This window comes from Chiloscyllium plagiosum, chromosome 24 (genome assembly GCF_004010195.1).
Source record: "Chiloscyllium plagiosum isolate BGI_BamShark_2017 chromosome 24, ASM401019v2, whole genome shotgun sequence".
Taxonomy (NCBI): Eukaryota; Metazoa; Chordata; class Chondrichthyes; order Orectolobiformes; family Hemiscylliidae; genus Chiloscyllium; species Chiloscyllium plagiosum.
Window position 1 is genome coordinate 51,883,737 of NC_057733.1, and position 26,462 is coordinate 51,910,198.

Below are 26,462 nucleotides of genomic sequence, written 5' to 3' on the forward strand. Positions count from 1 at the left end.
TCACAAATCTGTGCTGGCTGTCCCTAATCAAGCAGTGTTTTTCCAGATACTCATAAATCCTATCCCTCAGTACCCTTTCCATTACTTTGCCTACCACCGAAGTAAGACTAACTGGCCTGTAATTCCCGGGGTTATTCCTATTCCCTTTTTTGAACAGGGGCACAACATTTGCCATTCTCCAGTTCCCTGGTACCACCCCCGTTGACAGTGAAGACGAAAAGATCATTGCCAACGGCTCTGCAATTTCCTCTCTTGCTTCCCACATAATCCTAGGATATATCCCGTCAGGCCTGGGGGACTTGTCTATCCTCAAGTTTTTCAAAATGCCCAACACCTCTTCCTTCCTAACAAGTATCTCTTTTAGCTTACCAGTCCGTTTCACACTCTCCTCTTCAACAATATGGTCCCTCTCATTTGTAAATACCGAAGAAAAGTACTCATTCAAGACCTCTCCTATCTCTTCCGACTCAATACACAGTCTCCCACTACTGTCCTTGATCGGACCTATCCTCATTCTCATGTTTCTCAGATATGCATAAAATGCCTTGGGGTTATCCTTGATCCTACCCGCCAAAGATTTTTCATGCCCTCTCTTAGCTCTCCTAATCCCTTTCTTCAGCTCCCTTCTGGCTATCCTGTATCCCCCCCCAACGCTCTGTCTGAACCTTGTTTCCTCAACCTTATGTAAGCCTCCTCCTTCCTCTTTACAAGATATTCAACCTCCCTCATCAACCAAGGTTCCCTCACACGACCATCTCTTTTCTGCCTGACAGGTACATACATATCAAGGACACGTCGTATCTGTTCCTTGAAAAAGTTCCACATTTCCACGACATCCTTCCCTGACAGCCTATGCTCCCAACTTATGCTCCTCAGATCCTGTCTTACAGCATCGTATTTACACTTCCCCCAATTGTAAAACCTACCCTGTTGCACGCACCTATCTCTCTCCATAACCAAGGTGACTTGCTGTATTGTGGACATTTTGTGACTGTTACTAATGTATTTTGTTTAGAGAACCTGTTTTAACACCCCGTTGGCACCTCAAGCTCTGGAAGATGTGAAGAATGTAGTACGGAAGAACATGAGTGATGGTGTTGCTGATAATGGGCTGACATTGAAAGGTAAACTTTACTTCATTGAAATCGGAGAAGTGTATAACATTTTCTTTTGGGGGGGGGGGGGGTGAGTTATTAGCCATTCATCCACTGAGCATTCACAATACATGTTTCTATAGAAATAATTGTATAATGCCTTCCTGATTTCTTCAATTCAACTTGCCTCTGCCTCCCTCATTCTTTCATGCAATGCATTCCAACCTGAACCACTCTGTGTTGCATCACGTTTTTTATGTTTGCAAATCATTTCAAATCTTTGCCCTCTCATTCTCGATCCTTTTAAAGAGTAGGAACAATTTCTCCCTATCTACTCAATCCAGACCCCTCATGATTTTGAAAATTAATCTATCTAGAGAACTAATATTTCTTACCTCTGGAGCCATTTTTGTAAATCTCTTCTGCACTCGCTTCAGTGTGTTCACGTTCATCCTATAGTATGACACCCAGAACTGATCACAGTAAACCATCTGCGGTGTAGCAAGTTCATACAAGTTTAGCATTTCCTCCTTGCTCTTGATCTATGCCCCAATTAATAAAATCCAAAGTTTGTGCGAAGATTTGTAGCTCGGGTGCTCGTTGTGGTTCTGTTCGCCGAGCTGGAAGTTTTTGTTGCAAACATTTCATCCCCTGGCTAGGCGACATCATCATAAAATCCAGTTTACTGAATGCTTTATTAACTGCCCTCACCACCTGTCCTGCCATCTTAATGACCAATGTACCCAAGTTGTGCTATAAGCTTGTCTCTGACTATATTTCCATGAGGAGCTAGCATCCAAATTGGGCAACCATATTTTGAATGGGACCACAGGGTTGTTCTGCACTACCTGCCTATTTCTCTTGAATGTGGTGTTCACCTGTTCCGTTCTGCCTCCAGGCCCTTAAGCTACAGTGTGACTACCTCTCTGAATGTGCTATCCATGGATGTGTGACAGTATCTCCAGCTACTGTTGGAGTTCTGAACCCCAGAGCTCAAGTTTGTGTCGCTGCACTTGTGATTGTCTAGGACACCATTAAGGCCTATGACTCCCTATATTACAAGCTAAGCATTCCACTCAATTGTGACATGCTGCTATGTTTAAATTTACTTTGCATTAACTTTGCTGTACTTTGGATTTCTTACAATTCTTGTTTTAACACCTCATTAGAACCTTAAACTCTGGAAGTTGTGAAGAATGTAGTACAAGTCAGAAGTAGGTGTGCTTACTGATAATTGCACAACGTTCAGCACTATTTGGGACTCCTCCGATACTGAAGCTTTCCAAGTACAAATGCAGCAAGACTGGGACAGTATCCAGGCTTGGGCTGAAAAGTGGCAAATAACATGTACGCCACGCAAATGTCAGGCAATGACCATCTCCAGTAACAGACAATCTAATCACCATCCCTTGACATTCAATGACATTGCCATCATTGAATCCCCCACTATCAACAACCTGGTAGGATTGCCATTCACCAGAAACTGAACTGGACTTGCCATATAAATACAGTGGCTACAAGAGCAGGTCAGAAACGAGGAACACTGGTGAGTAAACCACTGACTTCCCAAAACCTGAAGGCACAACTCCGGAGTGCAATGAAATGCTACCCACTTGCAACAGTTGACTCCAACTGCAACAGCACTTAAGCATGACACCATCCTATTGAAGGGCTTTTGCCTGAAATGTTGTTTTTCCTGCTCCTTGGACGCTGACTGACCTGCTGTGCTTGTCCAGTGTCACTCTAATCTTGACCATTCAGGATAAAGACCACTTGATTTGGTACTGCATCCATGAACATCTACTCCCTCCACCACTGGTGCTCAGTAGCAACAGTGTACTATCTACAAAATGCAGTGCAGTAATTTACCAATGATCCTTAGACAGCAACTTCCATTCTGATAATCAGTTTTGTCTCGGGCAAGGGCAGTGGATACATGGGAATGCCAGCACCTGCAAGTTCCCTCCAAGCCACACACCATCCTGACTTGGAAGCATATTGTCATTCCTTCTCTGTTGTTTGATCAAAGTCCTGAAATTCCCTCTCCAACAGTATTGTGGATTAACCTAAGCAGATGGGCTGCAGTGGTTTAAAGAAGGCAACTCACCACCACCTTCTCGAGGGCAACTAGAGATTGGCTAGACATTTTTATGGCCTGTGACATTCTCTTTCCCTAAGTGAATAAAAATAAAATCCCTTAAAGTCCCTAATTTGTGTTTGTTGGAAGAGCTAATAGCCCAAGTCCCATGACATATAGCTACATGCCAAAACTGGGTCATGATAATGTTTTATGAACGGGAGGAATCAGCTTTATTTTACCAAACTGACGTGTGGAAAAGCTTGCATTTTTTAATTTAATAAATAGCTTATGAACTTTTGAAGCTGCAGTTTGAAATTTGGTTGACTGGTAGCTGTTTAACTTCTTTCGAAATTTACCCCATTTATACAACAAAGCAATCAACAGCATCTTTTCCAAAGGTCTGTAGAAATTCAGTTTTAACACTCATCAATGTGAGAGTTTACTAGCAAGGCCACCAGAAAACGCTTCAGTGTATAAATCCCTGCACGATCTTGCCACAAGAGGGGAGTGTGTTCAAATGTGCATATTAATAAATTATTGATGCTTGTAACTGGAAACAAAACTTTGCTGTTAGAATTCTCTCTCGATGGATAAAGTTTTATTTATTTTGACTTCAAATTCTACTGAATATAAGATTCTATTCTCTTTCCTTAACTGTGATATTCCTGATCTGCCACTACCTGTAGGTGATAGGGTAACCGAGTAACCTAACTCAGGCTTTGGTGAATATGATTTCTTTCTATCTCCCTCTTGTGTTTGGCCTTGTTCACAATAACAACTGAGATATGAGAATTGAAATGAGAATGGTGCAGTTTATACACTACATATGTTTTTGATACTGTAAATATGCCCAGGTATGCATTTTGTTGTATTTCTAACAGAATCTAGGACTGGAGAAAATGAAGAATAACCATTTTTTGGCTTGGCATCTTTTGATTGAAAATGCAAGCTTACAGTTGCCAATGGATAACTCCTGCTAAGTTGCTTGCTTCTTTACAGTCCAATTTTCTACAAGATGATGCTTGAAATACTGAGAATATATTATTAATAGGAACAATTCCAGAGAAATGTAAACTGCTTCAGAGATTGAGGTCGTCATTATCTTTTGCGTCTTATACAGACAGTCCGATTAAGAGCAGAAGTAAGTTGTTTTGCCAATCAAGCCTACTCTGTCATTTGACACAATCATGGCTGATCTGGTTGTGCTTCTGCTTTCCTGTCTACCCCAAAACCCTCTGACGTTCTTTCTTGCCTCCGTTGTTCTCCATGAAAGACCATTCTATTGTCTAACAACCCTCAGAAAATTTTCTCCTTCATCTCAATCTTAAGTGGAAAGGCCCTTTTTAACTGTTAACCCTAGTTCTAGTCTCTTCCATAGGGTGAAACATTCTTCCATAATCCTGTCAAGTTCCACCCTGTCAAGTTCTCAGGATCTTGTGTTTCAGTCAGACCATCGCTCATTCTTTTGAACTCCAGTGGATATAGGTTGAACCTGTCCCAGAATTCCTCATAGCACAACACATGATACTATAGTCCTTGTGTGGTCTCACTAAAACCCTGTATGTCTGTAGCAAAACCTTCCTACTTTTATGTTGCATTTTTGCCAAAAACGGCAATATTCCATTTGCCTTCCTAATTACTTCCTGTACCTGAGTACTAACTTTCTGCAAATCATAAATCAGGACACCTAAATCCATCTCCCCCCACAAGTTCTGCAATATCTCTCTTTAAATAATGTTATTTCTATTCTTCCTGGACAAGTGAACAAGTTCCCCTTTTTCCTCTACATAATATTGTATCAGCCAAATTTTTGCCCTGCACTTCAACCAATCCATATCACTTTACAGACTCCTTATGTCATCTTCACATTCTGCTCTCCTGTCTTTGAGTCATCAGTAAATTGAACTTCCATACATTCCTCTTCCAATCTCAATGAAATGGAGATTATTTTACTTTGATAATTTTCAGTCAATAAAAAGCACAAAAGAAAAACTGTTTGCATTATTGTATTCATTTAATTAATGCATTAATTGAGATTGATACCTGTTTTGAGTGATTAATAAGGAAAGTACCACCCAGAAAGATGTTACAGGTGACCTGTAATTATCTGAACATTGAGGAGCTCCACAATGGACCATGCCATAAGGTTGCATCTCAGGCTGAAACCATAATTTCAGGCTACAGTCAAATGATTATGAAATATAACCTGTCATGTATTATTTGGTTTTTAACAGTTTTTCCAGAACTATGTAAGATGATGCTTTTTTTAAATTTACCATTTTATTTTCTGCCTTCCTCTTTATCTGCAGCTGACTACTCAGTGGGTTTTGATTCCAGCACACCCTTGTCCTTTAAATTTATGGACACAGACACCAAGGTGGAGCACATAGACATTGAGATCTAATCTACAAACCTAATTCTCATAAGGATCATTAAGATTTATGACTAGCAATGAAATTCTGGCTTATTTTCCTCTAAGCGAAAGTGAGGGCTGTAGATGCTGCAGATCAGAGGCAAGATTAGAATGGTGTTGGAAAAGCACAGCATGTCACATCCTGCTCCTCGGGTGCTGCCTGACCTGCTGTGCATTTCCAGCACCATTCTAATTTTGCCTCTTCTTTTCCTCTGCTTGACCCAGAGAATAAACTTATAACTAATATATATTTGTGCCTCTCAAATTAGGTTAGATTGACTTGTATAGACAATTAAGTAACCATGTTATACTTTCAAGTTTTGTTTGTATTCAATTAAATCACAGTATAGTTAATCTTTGCAGATGTTGCTTGAGAATGAAATTTTGGCCAGGGCACCAGGAGAATCCAGTGCTTCAAATAATGTACTAAATGTCTGGATTATTGTTCAGAGCACTGAGATTAAGAATCAGGTTGACACTTTTAATAATGTAGCACTGTCAATATTACATTGAAGTGTCAGTTTTGATTATGCACACAAGCTCAGTAGTGGCATTGGAATTTATAACCTCCAGGCTTAGCAAATGGTATTGGTATCGTGTTGGAACTACATTAGTGAGAGTTTCCATTTACACACCCATTTGCTGTCAATAGATAGTTTTGGATATTGTCAAGGGCAATTCCAATCAGATGTTTGATCATTCTGCTCTGTTGCAGGTTTTTTATTTTTGCATACATTATTTATACAAAGAGGAAGACATGAAACTACATGGACAGTTTTACGTCGATTTGGATATGATGATGACCTGGAGCTCACACATGAATATCTGTTCCCGATGTAGGTATTGGAGATAAGTATTCCACTATTGCATTGTGGAATGGTGACTTTTAAATGTTGCATATTTACGCAAGAATTTTTCTAGAGAAAGCGGATGTTATTAAGTGACCGCTAAATAATAGCAGATTGAGGAGTGAACAAAAGCTGGTTTTGTTGTTCTATTCAGTTTGGGATAAACTGGAAAATCACTGAGCAAACTGTCCTCTTTGCTTCAGTTTCTGCATCTGCTTTTGTTTTTATTCATGAGGTACATATGCCCCTGGCAAGGCCAAAATTTATTGCCCATCCCTATTTGCTCTTGAACTGAATGGTTTTCTAGAGGGCAGTTAAGAATCAATTCACTTTGCCATGAGTCTGAAGTCACAGGCAGGTAACGTCTTTCCTGCAAGGACATGAGTAAGCCAAATGGGTATTTATGACAATCCGTGATTGTATAAGACACCATTCAGATTAGTTAATTGAATTCTAAGTTCCAGATTTTTTTGTTAATAAATTCAGATTTTATCATCTGCCATGAATTTGAACTCTTGCCCCCAGAACATTACTCTGAATTGCTGGTCTAATATTACTGCTAATACACTGTCACTCCCTGTCAACAGCTATGAGGTACACTGTAGACTTAGAAGTTAAAATGCAAATATTTAAGTGAAAATATGTTTTGGGGTTTGAAGAATAAATATTTTGTGTCAATTTATTTTTAACCTTGTAGTTAACTGCCATCTTGTCGTTTAAATATTTCAAGCACTTCTTCTCTGATGAATTGCATTGATTTGGTGTGACTGCAGTTATTTAGTACAGATTAAGTTGAATATCCATTATACACAGGCCCAGAAAAAAGTTTATCTCTGACATATCATTAAGTAGCTTAAGTAGGCATTTAAATCTAGGCCATATCTGAAATTTGCTTTCTTGGGTATCTAGGATTGTTTTGTGATGGTATTTAATTGCTTCACCCCCTTGTTCTACTCACATTGACTTTGCAAAGCGTAAACTCCATAGTTAGAGTAATTGGCTGGAGGTTATCAGACTGAATCCAATATCTTCGATACTCCTGCTTAACTTGCAAATCTGATACTTGATGATGAAGTAGGCCAACTGATCCATGTGCCATGATAGCCAAACTATCATAATGAAGCACTTTGCGCTTCCCACCATGTCATATTTTTACCTGTTTTACTTCTATTTTACTTAACCGTAAAGAGCTGATGTCTTTCCCTCCAAGTTCTAGAAATCAATTGGCTACCAGAGTGTGAGAAAGCCAGTTCCCCTAATAAAGCATTTTGTTTCCCGTATTGAATTTGTATTGAATACATTATTACAGACATTTTGGTTGAAGTTCTTTTCAATATTACAATTTAAAATAGAAGTTCACTTGTATGATTTTAACATTTGTACACTTAATGGTTTAATTTATTTCTGTAGATAACCAAAATATCGACTCCAAAAAAATAGTTTTGGTTAACATTCACAGTATGTAATCTGATGGCAGTAATGGGTGCACAGGAATACAATGGGCTGCAACTGAGGGAAATCAGGTTAGCTATGGTCCTTTATTTATTCAGTGTGCCTGTGTTTCCCACTTGTTCATTGCCCCATCCTATTGAATGCTAAAATTAGTTGCTGGTTGCCATTCAATTTAGCTGGATGCATCAATATAATACTTCAAATTGTGGTGTAATCTTGTATTAGGTTCAGCCAGGATTGCTTTTTTTTGGTAGGAAAGGGTGCGTAGGTTTTTAGAAATTTGTAACTTGGATGTAGATTCTGTCCTGCTATGAGATGCTAAAGCGTGCAAAGACATAGATTTCCCACCTTTTACAAAGTGATATTGTGGGGAGACAAATGGGATGGAGCAAAGGTGAACATGAAAATGCTGTCTTTTTTTTCCCCCTTGTCTGTAATGAAAAGGGGCAAATACAACATCAGAAGGTGGGAATTGATTAATCATTGATTAAATTCCTCACAAGTCATTCCCTTGTGAGAGTGAAACCAAAGAATAAATCTCAGATTGATTTATTTTGCATATACTTCATACAAGGAGGGAGATTTGAAACCATGTGGACAGTTTTACGTTAATTTGGATATGATGACCTGGAGTGCTCACATGAATATCTGCTCTAGTTCTTTAAGTTAAGCACAATCTTGCTACTCCCTCAGCTTAGCTTTTAAGAATCAAATTAAAAATTGACATTACATGGTCACATTATTCAATGTTGCATTATTCACAGGAATGGATTTTTGGATTGCTTTGCAGTTCTGCAGGAACATTGTAAGGTAATTGATTTGTCACATAGTGTGACTTCATTGTGAATGACAGACTGATTTTTATTTCCTTTTTTTCACAGATTAAAAATTCCTCCAGACTGTACAACTGAACTGAACCATCATGCATACTTATTCCTACAAAGCATCTTTGACAAACACGATTTGGTGAGCTAATAGTGCGTGTTTTGGCTGATTTTTGTTTTACTTGATTCCAACCGCTGTTAATACTAGGCAAGTAAGATTCCAGAGTGAAATCTGGATTGATAAATCAAAGTCTTAATTTTTGTTATTTAGTTTTCAGTAACTGACCTCTGCCAGTCTACTGGTAACAAAATACCGTAGAGGTTTATCTCACAAAGGAAAAAAAACATATATTACATGAGGCAGGAACTATTGGAGCAGTCTCGTAGTAAACTTCAGGGAAAAAAAATCTATCATTTTTATTCCAGCGATACCCTTCCAATACTCAAATCTCGTTGAATAGATACCTCTGCTCCACATTGCCTCCTTGCTCATTAGGCTTGATTGTAATAAGGTTTCTTTCAGCAAACTGCATTCATTAGACATTGTTTAAAACAGATGGCCAACTCAGTTGGCTGTTGTTTAACATGGGTTCCCTAAACTCATTCTTCAGCAGCTTTTAGGATGTCTTCCTCTCTGACACACACCCCCACAGCCACCTTCTTCTCAGACATTTAAGCATCTCCCCATTCCTGAATGCTTAGAAACGTTTAATAACCACACCGCTGCTGGTATTGGCCTCTCTCCACTGCATGAACTTGCTTCTGGTTTCTCCCTGTCTCTATTTCTGGTGACCATAAAACTCAAATCAGTAAATACCTTGGCTGTTATCTCCCCAGTGGAGCTCTAGCCATTTAACTGAAATGATGCAATTTATTGAAAATACTGTTTTGAACTCAATTTTCAAAATGGCCTTCTGGTTGCTTTCTTAAAAAAAGTCAGATCTTCACAAAACTGAAATATTAAAATCCATTTTTTTCTCTATTATAAAATGCAAATTATCAAATAATATGTTAAGAGCTTTCATAACAGTTTTCCCTTTTATATGTCTATAAAAATACTCAGTTATGCCTTTGTCCTCAGTAAAACCCTTCCTCATTTTTGTTCTCATATGTCTGCTTGAGAATTAATATTATTAGTTTTGAAGATAGACATAGTTCTTGGGACTAAAAAGATCAAAGGGTACAGGGAAACAGCGGGAACAGGGTACTGAGTTGGGTTGATCATATTGAATGACAGAGCAGACTTGAAAAGCCAGATGGCCTACTCCTGCTCCGATTTTCTATGGTTCTGTTCTTCAAAATAATAAGATGCTTCAGTAAATTTTAAAAATTGTTTATTCGAGATGGATTTGTGTTTTAAACGTATAGCCAGACTAGTTATCAATTAAACTACTATGCAGGACTAAATTATATTCTTTATGAAGACACTCATATTTGTGCAAAGGACAAGAAGAAATAACTCTACAGAGCAATTATGAGTGGAAAAATAAGGAAGACCCTGTTGAGCAACCCAAAGTGTAAAATTAGGTGACTTTCTCAATGTTCTTTTCGGTTTCTTGTTGACGCAATCATGTTGCTGTCAGCTTAAAAGTGATTGTAGGTAACCCTTCAGTTAACAAGTCAGTTACGTATAGATCTTACTACTAGTTTGGCATTCAGAGTTTGTGAGGATATCCAAGGTATTCATTTCTGAAAATTTCCCTGATTCTCATGAGAATATTACACTCGGATACCTTTTCAACTGGCTTCCTTTAAGAGTTATCTTTTATTTACTATGCAAGAGAGAGAGAGATATCATTGCTTCCTTGTACGCTCCTACACAACTGTCCATCCAGTCTGTGGTAAAATGCATATACCACTTCAGTCAGAGGCTGTTACTAGGCAACCTTCAGAACCAAGACACTTCCACCAATGACCAACTGTTTTCTGATGTAATTTTGAAATAATCTCTTGTCTCTCTCTTTTTATAAGCTTTTCTCCCACGTCATTAATTATGTAAACTTCAGAGTATCCCCATTTCTTTTTAATGTTTGATTTTTTGACTTTTTAATTCCAAGAAAATACATATTAAACTGTCTGCAACCCTGAAATTCTCCAAACCTTAAATCTTTTCCAATTCTCAATCCATAAGATGCAGTTTCTTTGCTATTAACCTAGTTTATGTCTTTGGTCACCATTTTAGACTGAGGCAGACTGTTCTTGTCTTGGCATTGCATTAACCTTAAACTGAGCTTCTTACTCCATAGCTTCCTAACACAAAGATTACCTGTTTCCATGACACCACTTGTCTCCATTCCTGCCTTAGTTCATCCCTTTATAAAGATCTCCTCTGTAGTTTCGTTGTCATCTAGCTGGCATTCCATTCTGCACAAATTCTGCAGCTTAATCCAAGCACACATCAAATAAGACATCAGTATCATTCTATGCTTGTTCTTTGCCTCCTGATCCACCACAGCTTTTATTTTAAAATTCCCATCCTGCTGTTAAGATTTCTTCTTGGCCTCACCCCTCCCTATCGTTATGACCACCTTGAACTCTCAAAATATCTAAATCTACTCCTCTAATTCTGGTTTAGAAGATCTTCTAGAAACCTATAAAATTCTAACAGGACTAGATAGGTTGGATGTAGGAAGGATATTCCTGATAGTGGGGAAGTCCAGCTTGTGGACTTCTAGGACTGAAATGAGAAATTTCTTCACTGAGAGAGTGGTGAGCCTATAGAATCCGCTACCGTAGATGGTGGTTCAGGGCAAAACATTGCTTTCAAGAAGAAGATAGATGTAGCTGTTGTGGCTAAAGGGATTAAAGGAAGAGGGAGGGGTGGAATTAAGATATTGAGCTCAAAGATCAGCCATGATCATATGGAATAATGGAGCAGGCTCAAGGATTTGAATGGCTTACTCCTGCTCCTATCATCTACGTTTCTATGGTCTTTTACACCATTCCATCCCCATCCAATGACGGTTATGCTTTCACTTGATCTTTCTCACCACTAAATCTGTCTTCTTAAAGACCTAGTTATAAACCTATCTCTTCAACCATGCTTTTAGTTACCAATTTTCTTCTTTGGCTCAGTATTCATCTTATTTCAATATGTACCATGTTGTGGGATTTTTCTACTCTGTTGAAGACACTGTATAAATGTCAAGTTATTTAACTTTATTCTTCTGGGTTGTTTCTCAGGATCGGGATTGTGCATTGTCACCTGATGAACTAAAAGACTTATTCAAAGTATTTCCTTACATGCCTTGGGGTCCTGATGTCAACAACACTGTTTGTACCAATGACAAGGGATGGGTCACTTATCAGGGTTATATTTGTCAATGGACGTGAGTAATTTTCCTTCGAAAATTTCAAACAGTGTTTTAAGTTTATCTGCTTTCTATTTAAAATCTCAAACTTTTGAACAGCTGAATATTTGTGTTTTGAATTAGGCTGACCACATACCTTGATGTTCAGCGGTGTTTAGAATATTTAGGTTACCTAGGATATTCCATTCTAAGGGAACAGGAGTCTCAGGCAGCTGCTGTCACTGGTAAGCAGTAGACTTTTATTGAACTTTTACAGGGAGTTGACATTTGTTTGATCTAAAACACCAGAGTGTTCTAAACTAATCCATACTGAACAATGATAATAGCAACAAATCTACATCCACTCGAGAAAATCTCCTGAATTTAGCTGATACCAAAAGTATTCTATGTGACATTTTACACATTGGGAATGAATGTTTCCTACTGTGTATACTCAAGTAAAGGTAGATCTCATGTAAAAGTTAACCTCCTATATTTGATCAAAAATCTGGAATTTTCCGTGTATTTTATATAAAAGTCAACCCTAGTTCTTCACAAATAACAGATCAACATTTGTGAGTCAATGTATTATCCTGTACGTAAATGTTACAATGAGAAAATGAATTTTTTTTTGCTATTATGTGTTTTGATATGCAATTCACACCATGTTAGGCTACAGATTTCTTAAGATCATTATCGAACGAACACTATAATCAGTATGATACAAATTTTATCAACCATCATTTCCTATATGAGATAGGCCTATATGCATTTACTTCACTGTAATTATTGTGCAGCTGTTGATGATTTGTCACAGCTACAATGATCGGTGAGACTGTATGAGAGTCAAATGTTTGATAACTTTTTTATCAGAAATAAAAGCTTGAAATGTCAGTTTGAAAAACTAAAACAACAATAGACAAGAGAAAACAAAGGGAAATGGAAGAATATGGCACAAAAGTCTAAGACACATCAGATCAGAGTCAGATGACACCCTCTCTTTGTGTGCAGCTCAACTGAGCTCAGTTCCCCTACAGCACTTGTGGAATTACCATACTTCATTGTGCATGAATTTCAGCCCCACATAAGTAGTATTGATGTAATAGTCAAATCCATAAATTTAACCTTAATAAAAATCTAAAATGATTGACTTTTACACGAGTATATGGTGTGTACATATTATCTGAATAATTCAAACCGACCTGTTGGCCTGTAAGTTTCTTTGCTGCCCCAACGAGTTCATCAAGTTGTCTGTCATTTATTCTTTATTCTCTCATTGAACGTGGGCTTCATTGGCAGAACCAAGTGAGAAAGCATGGGTCCTGTTCCTGTTCAAGGTCCCTGATTCTATGCCCTCCTCTATCTTTAACCATTGTCTCCATCGTGCATATTGGTTTTTTTTTGTATTGGCTTGAATTTATGTTTGACTTATTAATCTGAAGCAAGTATGTCTACAGTGTAATTTTTTCTAATATTGAGCTGATCTTGACAAACTCAAGCATTTTTTTAAACTACCGCCTGTTTTGCATATCATTTTTATGTTTTGATATAGCATCAGTTGTCTGTTTCATTAAAGTTTCTATATTAAGAGTGGAGAGACATTGGCATCTCCACCTTGTTGATACCCTCCTACATTTATTATTTTGCATTGTACACTGAAATACATAACTTTATATTTCAAATTCTTAACTTTTTTGAATGCTATTGAAGTTCTTCTTTCTAACATACAGTAACAGATATTAATTTATAACTATCTAATTTACTTTGAAGAGGTCTGTAATAAATTTGAAATTTACATAAAATAAATGTAAATTGTAATGAGGGACTATGAGATTAAGCAAATCTTACTCTCCAGATCTGAAGGGCAGTCATTTTCAACTCAGTGTTAACTCTGAGATGTTATCAAATCTGTTGAGTTTTTCCAGAGCTTTGATTTTGCCTCAGATTTCCAGCCTTTGTGGTATTTTGTTTTTATTTTAGTTAAGCACATCATTTTAATTAAAATGCCATTTATGTGTTTTCTTATTTTTCTTGCCTAAATGGGATGGGTGTCATTCAAATTATGTCTGCGCTTGCTATTATTACATGTGTATGAGGAAATGAATTAAATCTTCCCACCCATCATCCCAGCTAGGTTTTAATGATCCCATTACTGATGATAAAAACCTTTGCTATTACATCTCAATATCATACCACCGGAACAATAGACCTTAAAACCCATCAACCCTGCTCTGCCATTCAATGCAGTCATACTAATCTTGGTTGAACCCTAGCTTCAATTTCCTGCTTCCCATAGCTCTTTATTCCCTGAGATATCAGAAATGTGTCCATTCCAACCTTACTGCTAATGGAATCTGAGTACTATTAATCGGTTCTGCTTAAAAGAGATGCAATGTTTGCTTTTATTCAAGGTATTTTTCCATCTGATGAAAAGCAATGATCATATGGATATAAGTTAGCTCACTGAGCTGGAAGGTTTATCTTCAAATGACATTAGTTTTAGGTTTATTAGTTGCTGTTTAAGCGTGTTGGTAGGTTTGTGGGCTACCATGATGACAAGGGGTCTGAGTAGTCTGGAAGTCATTTCCAGTGTTTCTTTGATGTAAGGTTATGTGGTTATAGAATTTGGTTGTGTTGTTTGGGTCTGCTACATGGATAACACCTTTGTCATCACAAAATGGAACAAATTGGAGGAAACATACGACACCATCAACAATGTCCTTACTGGCATAAAATTCACAAAAGAGGAGAACAACAACAGATTTCCATTCCTAGATGTGACAGTTAAAAGTACAGTAAATGCAGAGCTTCAAACCAGCGTCTACAGAAAAACAACAAACACAGACCAAATACTTACCTTCAGAAGCAATCGTCCCAACACCCACAAATGGAGTTGCGTCAAGACGTTATTTCAATGAGCTACATCACATTGCAGCACCCAAGAACTACAAACAGCAGAAGAAAAATACCTAGACAACGTTTTTGAGAAAAACAGGTACCCAATACAGAGAAACCGCGATTATCCGAAAATCAGATTATCCGAAGGCGATCTAGAGGTCCCGATAGAAACATTACATCAAAAATATGTTTCCAACAGTGATTGCGTCTTTTGTTTAGTGATTTAAACAGGCACCGTCTCCAAATGACTAACAGCCCGCCCCCTCTCCTCACTCTTTCCCTGGAGTTCAACCCCCCACCCCCACCCCACCTTGCTTCCCCAGATAACCTGTCAAAAAGTTGCAGTGAAAAGGTGGATGTGTGTGTGTACACACTATTTGGAGACTTGACCTCACAAAGGCAGCTGCAGCAGCAGTCTTGGTGTACAGTCCGGCTGCCCCTGAGAGCGGGCGGGGTGAATGGGAATTTGAGGGTGGCATTGGACAGTGGTGGGGGGGTGTTGGATGAGGTTGAGGGGGTGGGGGGGCAGGGTTGGATGGGGTTCTGGAGGTAGGTGGGGTGCGGTGACTCACGTGCTTTGTGCTGGTGGGTAGGGATGGTGTTGGAAGGGGTTTGGGGGGGGGGCGGGGTCTCGCACGCTGTGTGCTTCTGCAGTCTCCTGAACAGGGAGCAGACTTTAAAAACTCCGAACCCCAGCGGAAAGGCATTGAATCGATTAACCGAATAATCGATTATCCGCGCAAGATAGTCGATTCCTCAGAAACAAACCCAAACAAGCAGATACCCTTGTCACCATGGTAACCCACAAACCTACCAACACGCTTAAACAGCAACTAATGAACTGAAAGGATCTTCAAAGTTTGTGAGAAGATTTGTAGCTCGGGTGCTCGTTGCTGTGGTTCTGTTCGCCGAGCTGAAAGGATCTGTTAGATACTACCAGCAAATCTAACATCATTTACACAATACCATGCAAGAACTGTGTAAAAACACTGCATTGGATAAACTAGCAGGAAACTTGCCACCAGGACTGATAAACACCAACTGGCCACCAAAAGATACGCCCCACCATCACTAGTTTCCATACATACAGACAAAGAAGGACACCACTTTGACTGGAACAACGCACACATCATGGGACGTCGAAACAAAAACACACACGAGAATTCCTAGAGGCCTGGCATTCTAACCAGAACTCTATCAATAAACACATCGATTTAGATCCCATCTACCTTCCCTTGAGCAAAGCAGAACCGTAAATGACATCACCCACTTTAAGAACCAAGACCTATGAATAGTGAGGCAGGCCATACCACCAGCACTTCACCTGAGACTCTCACTGATGATGTTACCTATTCATGGTGACATACCTTCTGGAAACAACCCTTCTAGTTCAGCGAGCTAACATACATCCATATTATCAACCTGAGCTAGAAATCTTCTCAAAAATCGCTAACAATGATCATTATAAAAATGTGAGCAACGTATTTCAGAAAATTCTAATCTAAACTCTTTAACTGATTACATTACTATTTGCAAGGACTTTATGTAGCATTACAAAACAGCACCATTGAAAGCTTTGGAGACTGAAATTGGAACATCAAATTCGCTTTATAATTTCATTAAACCACTCAATCCCAGAAAATATTAATTTAGTACTGTGGTGCAGATGTTGAGACACCAAAATACCTACTGTAGCTTTCAAACTTTCCTATATTTGGTAGATTCTGCAAATATTGACCCTTGATATCTCTGTTCCTGCTGCAACGTTTAGACAGAAGACAAAAAATGCTGGAAATCAAAGCAGGTCTTGCACTATCCGTGGAGAGAGAGCAAGCTGATGTTTTGAGTCTAGATGACTGTTCAGAGCTCTGCACTGATTCAAATATCTGCAGAAATGTGCTCCTACAGCATTTAGTCACTTTATACAGCATTGCCTGGAACATATATGTTAGGTGGGAAAGAAAGTGGGATTGCATTTACTCTGAGTGTCTGATAAATGATTTATTAATCAAACTTTATATTCTTGCAGTAACGAGAGATAAGAAACTAGATCTGCAAAAAAAACAAACACAAAGGAATGTGTTTCAGTGTAATCTTATTGGCATGAAAAACTGTGGCAAAACTGGAATTCTGCAAGGCTTTCTTGGCCGAAATTTAATGGTGAGCACCTTAGAATTTTTAGAGTACTGCATTCCTCCTCTTATTTGCATTTTAATGTGTACAGGTCCTGAAATTCAAATTATTGAACAACTGTCTAGTTTAATGTATTGTAATGTATTAGTAAAAAGAAAATCATTATTAGTTATTAAAGATAACACTACAAAACTATTTATTGAGAACTAAGTACTCATCTAAAATTATATGATCATTCTCTGTAACATTGTACTTTGATAAAATTACCACCTACGTTGCAATGTAATGGTACACAAATCATGCAGATTTTGTGAAAGCATGAAGATTTCTGTACTACTGTATATTGGAATAGTTATAAACCTTTTAAAACATTTTTTGGTGTATCAAAGAGTAATTATGGAGTCACCTTCTATTCATTTTCTACCCATTAGAGCTGTATAACTTTTATTCATTGGTAGCCTCTCGTAGAATATGAAATGGAGATTGAATCTCCTATTCAATTCTTTCCATCCCTCACCCCCGACTCCTAAATTTTTTTTTGCATTTTGTGCTTTCTGGAATGAGACTTTGGGTGCAGGGTGAATATTCAAGGAGTTATTGACCTTTCAAAGTTGAACATTGAGTTATAGATTTCCTGTACCTTGCTCAATATAATTGGCAGAAGGACGCCATAGCAGCATCAGTGACATCTTTATTTCCAACATCAGCCACTTTATTGATCTGAGAACAAGTTATTAAAGTCTGGATTTTGTTTTGATGTTGGATTTTTAGGTCTTTGACTTGAAAGTATTTTTAAAGCCACAGATGTTACACTAAGTCCTAGAGTGTAAAGGTTTTAACCCTCTTCTATACGGGACTATTCAATTTGTAAAGAAATATTTTCAGAACTCCATTTTGCTTCTGGTGGTGGAATTTGATGACACAATAAGAAGATGTCATTGTTCAAGTCTTTAAAATGTTGAAGTATGTAGATAAAAAGCCTCAAGGCACAGTAAATGACAGTGGCACATGCAGGCTTTTCAACCCTGCAAAAGAGTCCTCATACTAACAACTAGAGATTTCTCCCAAAGTTTTTACAACCGTCCCTCAAACTAATCAAGCGACAGTCTGACATAGTCATTCTCACAGAATCATACGTTATAGCCAGTATCCCAGAGACTAACATTGACATCTCTGGGTATGTACTGTCTCACCAATAGAGCAAATCCAACAGAGATGGTGGTACAATGGAAAACAGGAAGCAGTTGGCCTTGGAGACCTCAACATTTACTCTGGACTTCATGAAATTCCGTAGCATAAGGTCAAATGTGGGCAAGTCAAGTTTCTGCTGATTTCTGCCCCAGCTGATAAATCAGTTTTCTGCCATATTGAACACCACTTGGAGACGTACTGAAGGTGGCAAGGACACTGAATGTACTCTTGGATGGGAACTTGGATGTCCATCATGGAGTGGATTGGCAACATTCTTACTGATTTCTAAGCCCATAACCTCTACAGCATAGAAGGACAAGGGCAGCAGATATATGGAACACCATCACCTGCAAGTCAATCCAAACTAACAAAATCCTGACTTAGAACCATAATCATCATTCCTTCACTATCACTCCCTCCCTAATAAACACTGTGGGTAAACCTATGCCTCAATAGTTTAAGATGTCAACCACCACCACCACCACCTCAATTAGGGATGGGCAATAAATGCTGGTCTAACCAGCAAATATCCACAGCGTGTGAATGAATAGTAGAAAGACAGAACGTGAAGATTTCTTCCACTTGCTATTAAATATTATAGAATAATTTCTTTTCTCTTAGCTGTGCAAAACATTGAATAAAGATCGGAGTTGAATCTTTGAAAGACCTGAGGAAAAAGCTGATCAGTTTTGGCTGTTTATATTTAGAATATATCTCATGTGTCATCTGGAACCAGGGAGGCTATTTTTCAGTGCTATTAATTTAAGGTGAATGAGGTGGATCAAAATGTTTGTTTAATGCTCTGGAATAAAACAGGAAATATTTTAATACTTTATCTTCCTGTATATATTGGGTTTTTTCACTTATTTAGGCAATTAAATTATGTGAAGTACATTTTTTATATTTAAATCCATTTTTCATATGAGTTGTAACTTTCATCATCTGTGATTAACTGACTTGCTTTGTTCCACTTCACAGAAACAAAAACAGATAAAAGAGGAACACAAGTCACTTTATGCCATAAACACAACCTATGTGTATGGGCAAGAAAAATACTTACTGGTAGGTAATTATGTGAATATGATCAAAATGCACAGCATGTTCACACCTCTTTCCTTCTGTGATCCATGCTATCTTACTTTAGATCCAAAGTCATAATTCTTCACATTTCTGTTTACACCTACAGGAAACATCTTGGGAAGAAAATATTAAATCTATTAAATATTGAACTTTTCACGTAGTGGTTCATTTATTTTCTTGGAAGTTTTGTGATGCTGGTTGTTAAATTTGATTTCTACAATTCTCTAAAATCTTTAAATAGAAGAATGATGTAAGTTTTAATGTTAACTAGCTTTTGAACAAGTGTTCCTGTGAAGGGAGTAGGTTGCAATTAAGTTGACATTGTTTGTTTACTACAAGATACTTTACCTACTTTGTCAGGTGAATTCCTTGGAGAAGCACTTCGTTTATAGCCAGAAAAAGTCAAAGGTGGAAACTTTAACAACTTTTGCATGTACATTTTTGAGGATAATTTCCATCACACTAAGTAATCACCACAATAGTATTTTTGAATTATTATACTGAAAAGCAGCAATTGAACTGACCTGAATTTATCAGTTTAGTTCAGTGGTAATACTAAATCAGTGTCTAAATCAGTTTCAAGTCCCACTCTCTGACTTCAGCAGTTATCCTGGACTAATGTTTTAATACAATTCCCAGATGATAGAACAAAACAAAGCCTAGACTGTCTGTCTCACCATAAATTAGATGGGTGTAACAAAACTGAGGTGACGACCTAGTGCTTTTCTCGCTGGACTGTTAATCCAAAGACCTAGGTAATGTTCTGGGGACCAAGGTTTGAATCCTGACATGGCAGATGGTGGATTTGAATTCAGTAAAAATTTGGGATTCAGAGTCTCATGAATATTGTCAGAAAAACCCATCTATTTCACAAAGGACCTTTTAGAGAAGGAAATTGCCATCCAAATCTGGTTTGGCTATATGTCACTCCAGACCCACAGCAATGTGATAGCTCCTTAACTGCCCATTGAGCAATTAAGGAAAGGTAATAAATACTTGTCCAGCTTGCTATGTCCTCATTCTGTGAATGAATTTTCTTTTTAATTGTTATGTCAAGAAACAACCTGTGCACTTTACTCGGGTATGAGTGTTAACAATGTCCCAATTGTAGACTATAGACTGCATTTCAAGTCTTAGTTGCATCCATCTTTAAATTGTCCCACATAGTCACAACACTGAAATTTATCTGACAATATGGGCATTTCCTTGGTATACATGTCCAAGACACAGTAATCAATTTGGACACCACCATGTGCACTGTCTAGCAGCTGCTACCGCTGTTATTAATGTGTTGTGGTTACAGTGTGGTCAGCATTTTCTGGCTGGTGAATGAATAAGATAGCAGGAGAAGAGGGAGGTGCATTTCAATATTTTTGCAATGTACATCATCATTCACTTTTAGTAATTTGTATATTAACATGCTATTGTCACAGATAACTGTTCAAAAGTAGTAATTTTTCTGTCATGAAAACTGAATATAAGGTTGCATTAAAATAAGCAATTATTTTCCAAATGGAAGTTCTGTTTTCTATTGTTATAGGGTGTTTGTTGATTCTGATTCAGCACAAAGGAAATATTTTACATTTTATTGAAATGGTGCTAACTAGTTTGAATTCAAATGGCATTTCTCTTTAGCTGTTCAACAAAAATATAATCCCAGTCAGGTTATAAATAAGACATTTAAATAAAACTGGTCATGCTATTACAACAGAGATGTGGGAATATTATACTAAATTCAATTTGTTCAAAAATTCAACATTACATTGATGTGTTTAGTTAAACTGCTATTTGCTCATTTACTGAAGTAGGATTCAAACTGTGTTTCACACTGTTTATTTGCATTTTTTTTTTGTTGACTGTATTGAAGCTGCCTTGCTTACCCTCTCTTTAGACTGAAGCCTGCAAACTGCTTTAAACTTTTTTTGCACTTCATTAAATAATTAGTAAAAGATTGACCTAATGTACTCTTTCAAGCATGATAATCAACATTTGTAACCTAGTATTGTATATGGTAATTAAATTCACATGATTTTAACTGTCTACCAGATATGCCAATAAATGGGAACACAAATGCACAAACATTGTTTATTAATTTTCTCATTTAGATATCTCTAGAATTCTAATATTCACGGTTGTACCACAGTTGATGTCATTCTTTGCAGGATTCCTCTTTTAAATTTTCCAGTTTGTGCTTTAAGCTTGCATTTTGTTTTAACAATCTTTTAAACATGAAGACAACTCTAAGTTTGTATTTCTTTTCCTTTTTAAAGCTACATGAAGTTTTGTCTGACTCCGAATTTATTACTGCCTCTGATACCGTTTGTGATGTTGTTTGCTTGGTATATGATGTCAGCAATCCCAAATCATTTGATTATTGTACAAGGATCTTCAAGGTATTTGCAGCATCTAGTTTAAAGATTTGCACAGTGTTTCCTTTCTCTCAGTTTCTCTTTATTTTGTGCATCTGTATGATTGTGACAACAATTTTCTCTACAAAATCTTTACTTTTTTTTCAAATAGTGAATGATAATTGCCAAATTTAATGATCATCCAACAGACTTTGAGAAGTTTTGGACTTGTCTGATATCTTTTGATTTGTGTAACTATCTCTTAATCATGCAAATAGATACTGTGTTTTTAAAAGCAGAAATGGCCAACATTGCATTTGTCACATTTTTCCACATTTGTTCAAAATCTTTACTTGTAGATCCCTTGGTGGGTTGCCTTCCTCTATTACTCTAACCTCCTCCAGTCCTTTCTCGGTCCTTGAGTTTTTGACTATGGAGCATCCAAGTTCCTCCTCTTGGTGGCAGGACCTTTAGTAACTCGTGTTAAGGTCTGAAACCTTCTTCCTAAATATTTCCAAATTTCTATCCTCTGATCTGACATCTAACTGTGTAGCATTGCAATATCTTTCTACAATAAAACTGCTACGCAAGAGTAAATTGTTGATGAAAAGTTCAGACCTTGCTATATTTTGCTGTGCTGAACCTAGTTTCCTGACTAAGGTTGCAGACAGTTTCATTAATATTACATATTATTTGAGAAGACCTGCTCAAGAGATTCCAGACAGATGAAAGGGCATAACAGCTTTCATATGTTTATTTACCAGTTTGTTGCACAGTGTCTTTTTTTCATGTGTATTTTATCTTATCAACTAAACAATACAACAATGCCTGATACCCAAATGTACAATTAAAAATATGATTACATTTTTGCCCTTGAACAACTTGATGGAAGTATTACCAATAGGGTTCTGTTTCAATGTACAATATGTTGAGTTGTAGCATACATTTTGCACGTGCGATTTTATACCCTCTGTATCTGATCTGTCCTGTTGGAGTTGTGGCAATGTGTACTTCCTCATTGGGAAAATATAGAAAAGTAACTGCTCATGTACATATCAATCAAGTAGGACTGTAAATGATGGCATTGACAAGGAGCAAATCATCAGAGGAACTATGTATGATGAGACGGTGCTAAGAAAAGATATGTTTATAATTTCTCTAAAGTAAGTCCTTTAAAACCATTATTGGAACCTTAATCCAGTTCATTCGAAAGCTATTTCTAAACTTATCACAAAAAAATTGTTAATAAATATTAATTTGTCGTCGTAGCTGACACTGCAACTAATGGAAATTTTTTTTTATTTTTGTAGCAACATTTCATTGATAGCAAAACACCATGTATTATTGTAGCTGCAAAGTCTGATCTGCATGAAGCTAAACAGGATCACAGCATTTCTCCCATTGAGTTCTGCAACAAACACAAAATGCCACCACCTCAAAGTTATACTTGCAACAGTGTCGGCACACCAAGCAAAGACTTCTTTGTCAAAGTGACTACCATAGCCATGTATCCGTAAGTACAGGGCATCAAGCCAGTACAGTCTTGCATGAGTTGTGTTAAGATTTGCATGGATCACCATCATTAACTGCAGTTTGAAGCAATATTTTAGAGGGTAATCTGAGATAATAACAGGAAAATATTCTGCAATTATGAAAGCAATCATAGTATGGTGACAACACAGAAGGTGGCCAGTTGGCCTGATAGGACTGACAGTTCTGGGGAAAAGCTGATATTCTATATATATTATATACTCCCCATTTATGCCCTATAGCTCTGCAAATTTTCTGTCTCAGATGGTTATTGAATTCTCTTTAAGGCCTCAGCGAATAACAACTTAAAATATTCTCAGAAGAGCCACATGTTAATTTTTTAAAAATGTATTTGTAAAGCAACCAATGGTTGGACAGTATGGCCAAATGTCAGCACAAGGCAGAGGTGTTGGGATTAAGTTTACACTGTAGATGCAGTGATAGTGTTAAAGCTGGGCCAATTGTTTGCACTGATAGTCTCCCTTAATTTGGGCTGCTCAAATTATCATACTCTCAGGCTTGCATCCCTTGCCTGATTAGTTTTCTAATTTTAGTATTTCCTCCTCAAGCATATGCAGAGAAAGTTGGTCAGTCTATCTTTTGAAGTCTCCCTTTTTTCATATTGTATTCTCAATAATACTTTTCTGCTAGTGTTTTGCTTGAAAAGTACAAGCACCTAGACTGAATAAAAGCTGCCTATACAGCTATGATTATCATTTCTGGTGGTTTCAGTTGAATGATGGGAAGCTAATCAGAATATGATCTTTCCATGGAGAAACATTGGCTCCATTGCACTTGCAAAATGAATTTCAAGAAAATGTGTAGGAAAATATCGAATTTATTGGGCAAAATTATTCTAATGCATATGTCAAACAAAAATAAGTTTCCATCATGGGGCTCTCTTGACCCTCATAGGTTTAAAGTAAAAGCAAGTTATTCTTAGAACTGAAATATGCTGATGGATTTCATCTTAGGGTCTTAAAAGGAAGTAGCTAGTGAGATTGTTTATGCATTTTAATTTTCCAAAGCTCACTAGGTTTGGAGAAGATTCTTTTAGATTGAAAAATAGCTAATGTAACTGTTCAAAAAGGAATGGAGGCAAAAAGCAGGGAGCTATAACTATATTCACTTAGCTTAACATCTCTCATAGCATACATATTAAAGTTAGTATCAAAACTGTTAGTGTCCTAATGCATGAATCACAGGAGGTTATTATGCTAGTACTGCAAGTAATCAGGAAGGATGATAAAATGTCATGTTTTATTGCAAGGGGAATTGAGTTTGAGTAGGGAAGTTATGCTTCACTTTTGCAGGGCATTGGTGAGTCTGTAACTCGAGTACTGAATAGAAGACTGGTCACATTCTTGTAGCAGGATGTTAATGTATCAGAAACAGTTTAGAGAAGGTTTATTAGACAAATGCCAGGAATGATCACGTTGCCTTACGAGGAGAAGCTAGACAGACGAGGCCGGTAGCCTCTAACATTTAGAAGGGTTAGATGAGATTTAATTGAAATCAGAAACAGAAATTGCTGGAAAAACTCAGCAAGTTCGGGAGCATTTGTGGAAAGCAAGCTGAAGTAACATTTTGAGTCCAGTAAACCGCCTTTAGAGGATCCTGAGTGGACTCCATTTAAAATAGAGATAAAGAAACCTCTTTTTTTCCCAGAGGGTTTAGTCTTTGGAATTCCCTTCCTCAAAAGACAAGAGTACAGAGTCTTTAAATATTTTTTGAGACAGAAGTAGATAGATTCTTGATTACCATGGAGATGAACGATGATCAGAGTTATACAGGAATGCAGAGATTAGATTAAAATCAGATCAGACATAATTCTATGGAATGACTGAACAGGGTCAAAGAGCCAGCTGATCTACTTGTGTTTCTTTTAGATATATATTGCCAGTGTTTTCTTTGCACTGGGTACTTATTCATCGGACAATTTTGGACCTGATTTTTTCTAAACATAATAGATTGGAGAGACTGGAGCTAAGTGTGAGCCCCTCCGAGGAACAGACCTGTCCCAGTCAAACCTGATGGACTGCTCACTGCACTGCATGCAAATTAAACAAAATAGAATATGCTGTCGTTGGCATTCCGTTATTCTGGAACATTTCTATTTTATAATCTCTCAATCCAATTTATTTGCTGTATTATAAGGACAGTCTAAAATATTGCTTCCTTTAGGATGTGATGGAATTAAGTGCATGCAGGTGACTTCTGATATATGTAATAACTGCAGGCTGTTGACAGTATGACAGCTGGCACTCGTACATTCATAGTTTAATTACTTGAACTCCTCTATAATGCAGATTTTTCTTTTCTTAAATAGGTAAAACATTACAAAATATATCTTGACCTCAGCTGAGAATGGCAGACAGTAATGCACTAGATTATTACAAAGGCTTGGTATTATTTTCTTTCATATCCAGTAAACTGGACCTGCTGCAGTTGCATATTATCTTTTAAACACAACAAAAATAAAATTATTGTATGACACACATGCTTTTAATGTTCTTTATCATCATTGTATCTGTTCTTACAAGTAAGATTTGCTTCCTCTGCTCATGTAGGATTGTAGCATGTTATGTGTTCTCCCCATGGCAACTTGCTGAAATGTGTTCAGAAGTGGCATTGGACATTTGGTACCTTTGCAAGTGATTTACAAGAATGGTGTGAATCTGAATTTTTTTTAACTTTGTAAGCAGAGACTCAATTGCCTTACTTCTGTGTGTTTTCGCAGCCATGCCCGGTTACGCTGTTTATGTACCTGCAACAGGTGTTCATTTTGCATCTGTCAGAACTTCCTCAACTCAGACTTGCTGCAATCTGTAAAGACCAAATTCTTCACTGCAGTTCTTAACAGGTTCTTCATTTTATTTACTGGGTTTCAGAAGGTTTTTTCAAATTGTTTTTCATTGGTGGGTGGGAGAGGAGTAACCTTCAAAGTCAGCTTCACTCAGCATATCCACTGAATTATTTACATTTTCAAGATATTTATTAATAGGGATTTTAAAAGTCTTTACTGGGGGGAAAAAATCCTTTGAAGCCCTTTGCCCTCACATGCAAGAATAATGGTGGCCATTGAAATGCATATTTCAACATGATTACTGAATGGTGTTCTTTTAATATATATTCCACTCTTTATCTGGTGTTCTTACCAATAATTGGCTGGCAAGTCTGAAAAGTCTATCTGTTGAAGGAAGGATATAACATATATTGAGCAAATATGTTGTCAGTAGGAAGGTAGCTGAATTTATTCTGTATTATAGTCACCTGTGCAA

General features: G+C 37.3%; 1 protein-coding gene across 3 annotated transcripts in view; it reads left to right on the top strand.

Moving 5' to 3' along the window:
* Window positions 1-26,462, top strand: part of rhot1a (ras homolog family member T1a) — a 97,775-nt gene that overhangs the window by 52,978 nt on the left and 18,335 nt on the right. For 2 of the 3 annotated variants that reach the window (XM_043715098.1, XM_043715099.1), the window contains exons 10-19: window positions 1,016-1,124; window positions 6,303-6,423; window positions 8,769-8,853; window positions 11,895-12,040; window positions 12,146-12,246; window positions 16,929-17,059; window positions 19,202-19,285; window positions 21,574-21,696; window positions 22,962-23,164; window positions 25,922-26,044. In XM_043715098.1, coding sequence (XP_043571033.1) covers window positions 1,016-1,124; window positions 6,303-6,423; window positions 8,769-8,853; window positions 11,895-12,040; window positions 12,146-12,246; window positions 16,929-17,059; window positions 19,202-19,285; window positions 21,574-21,696; window positions 22,962-23,164; window positions 25,922-26,044 — 1,226 coding nt within the window. The remainder of the gene's footprint in view (window positions 1-1,015; window positions 1,125-6,302; window positions 6,424-8,768; window positions 8,854-11,894; window positions 12,041-12,145; window positions 12,247-16,928; window positions 17,060-19,201; window positions 19,286-21,573; window positions 21,697-22,961; window positions 23,165-25,921; window positions 26,045-26,462) is intronic. The other variant, XM_043715100.1, reaches the window with a different exon arrangement.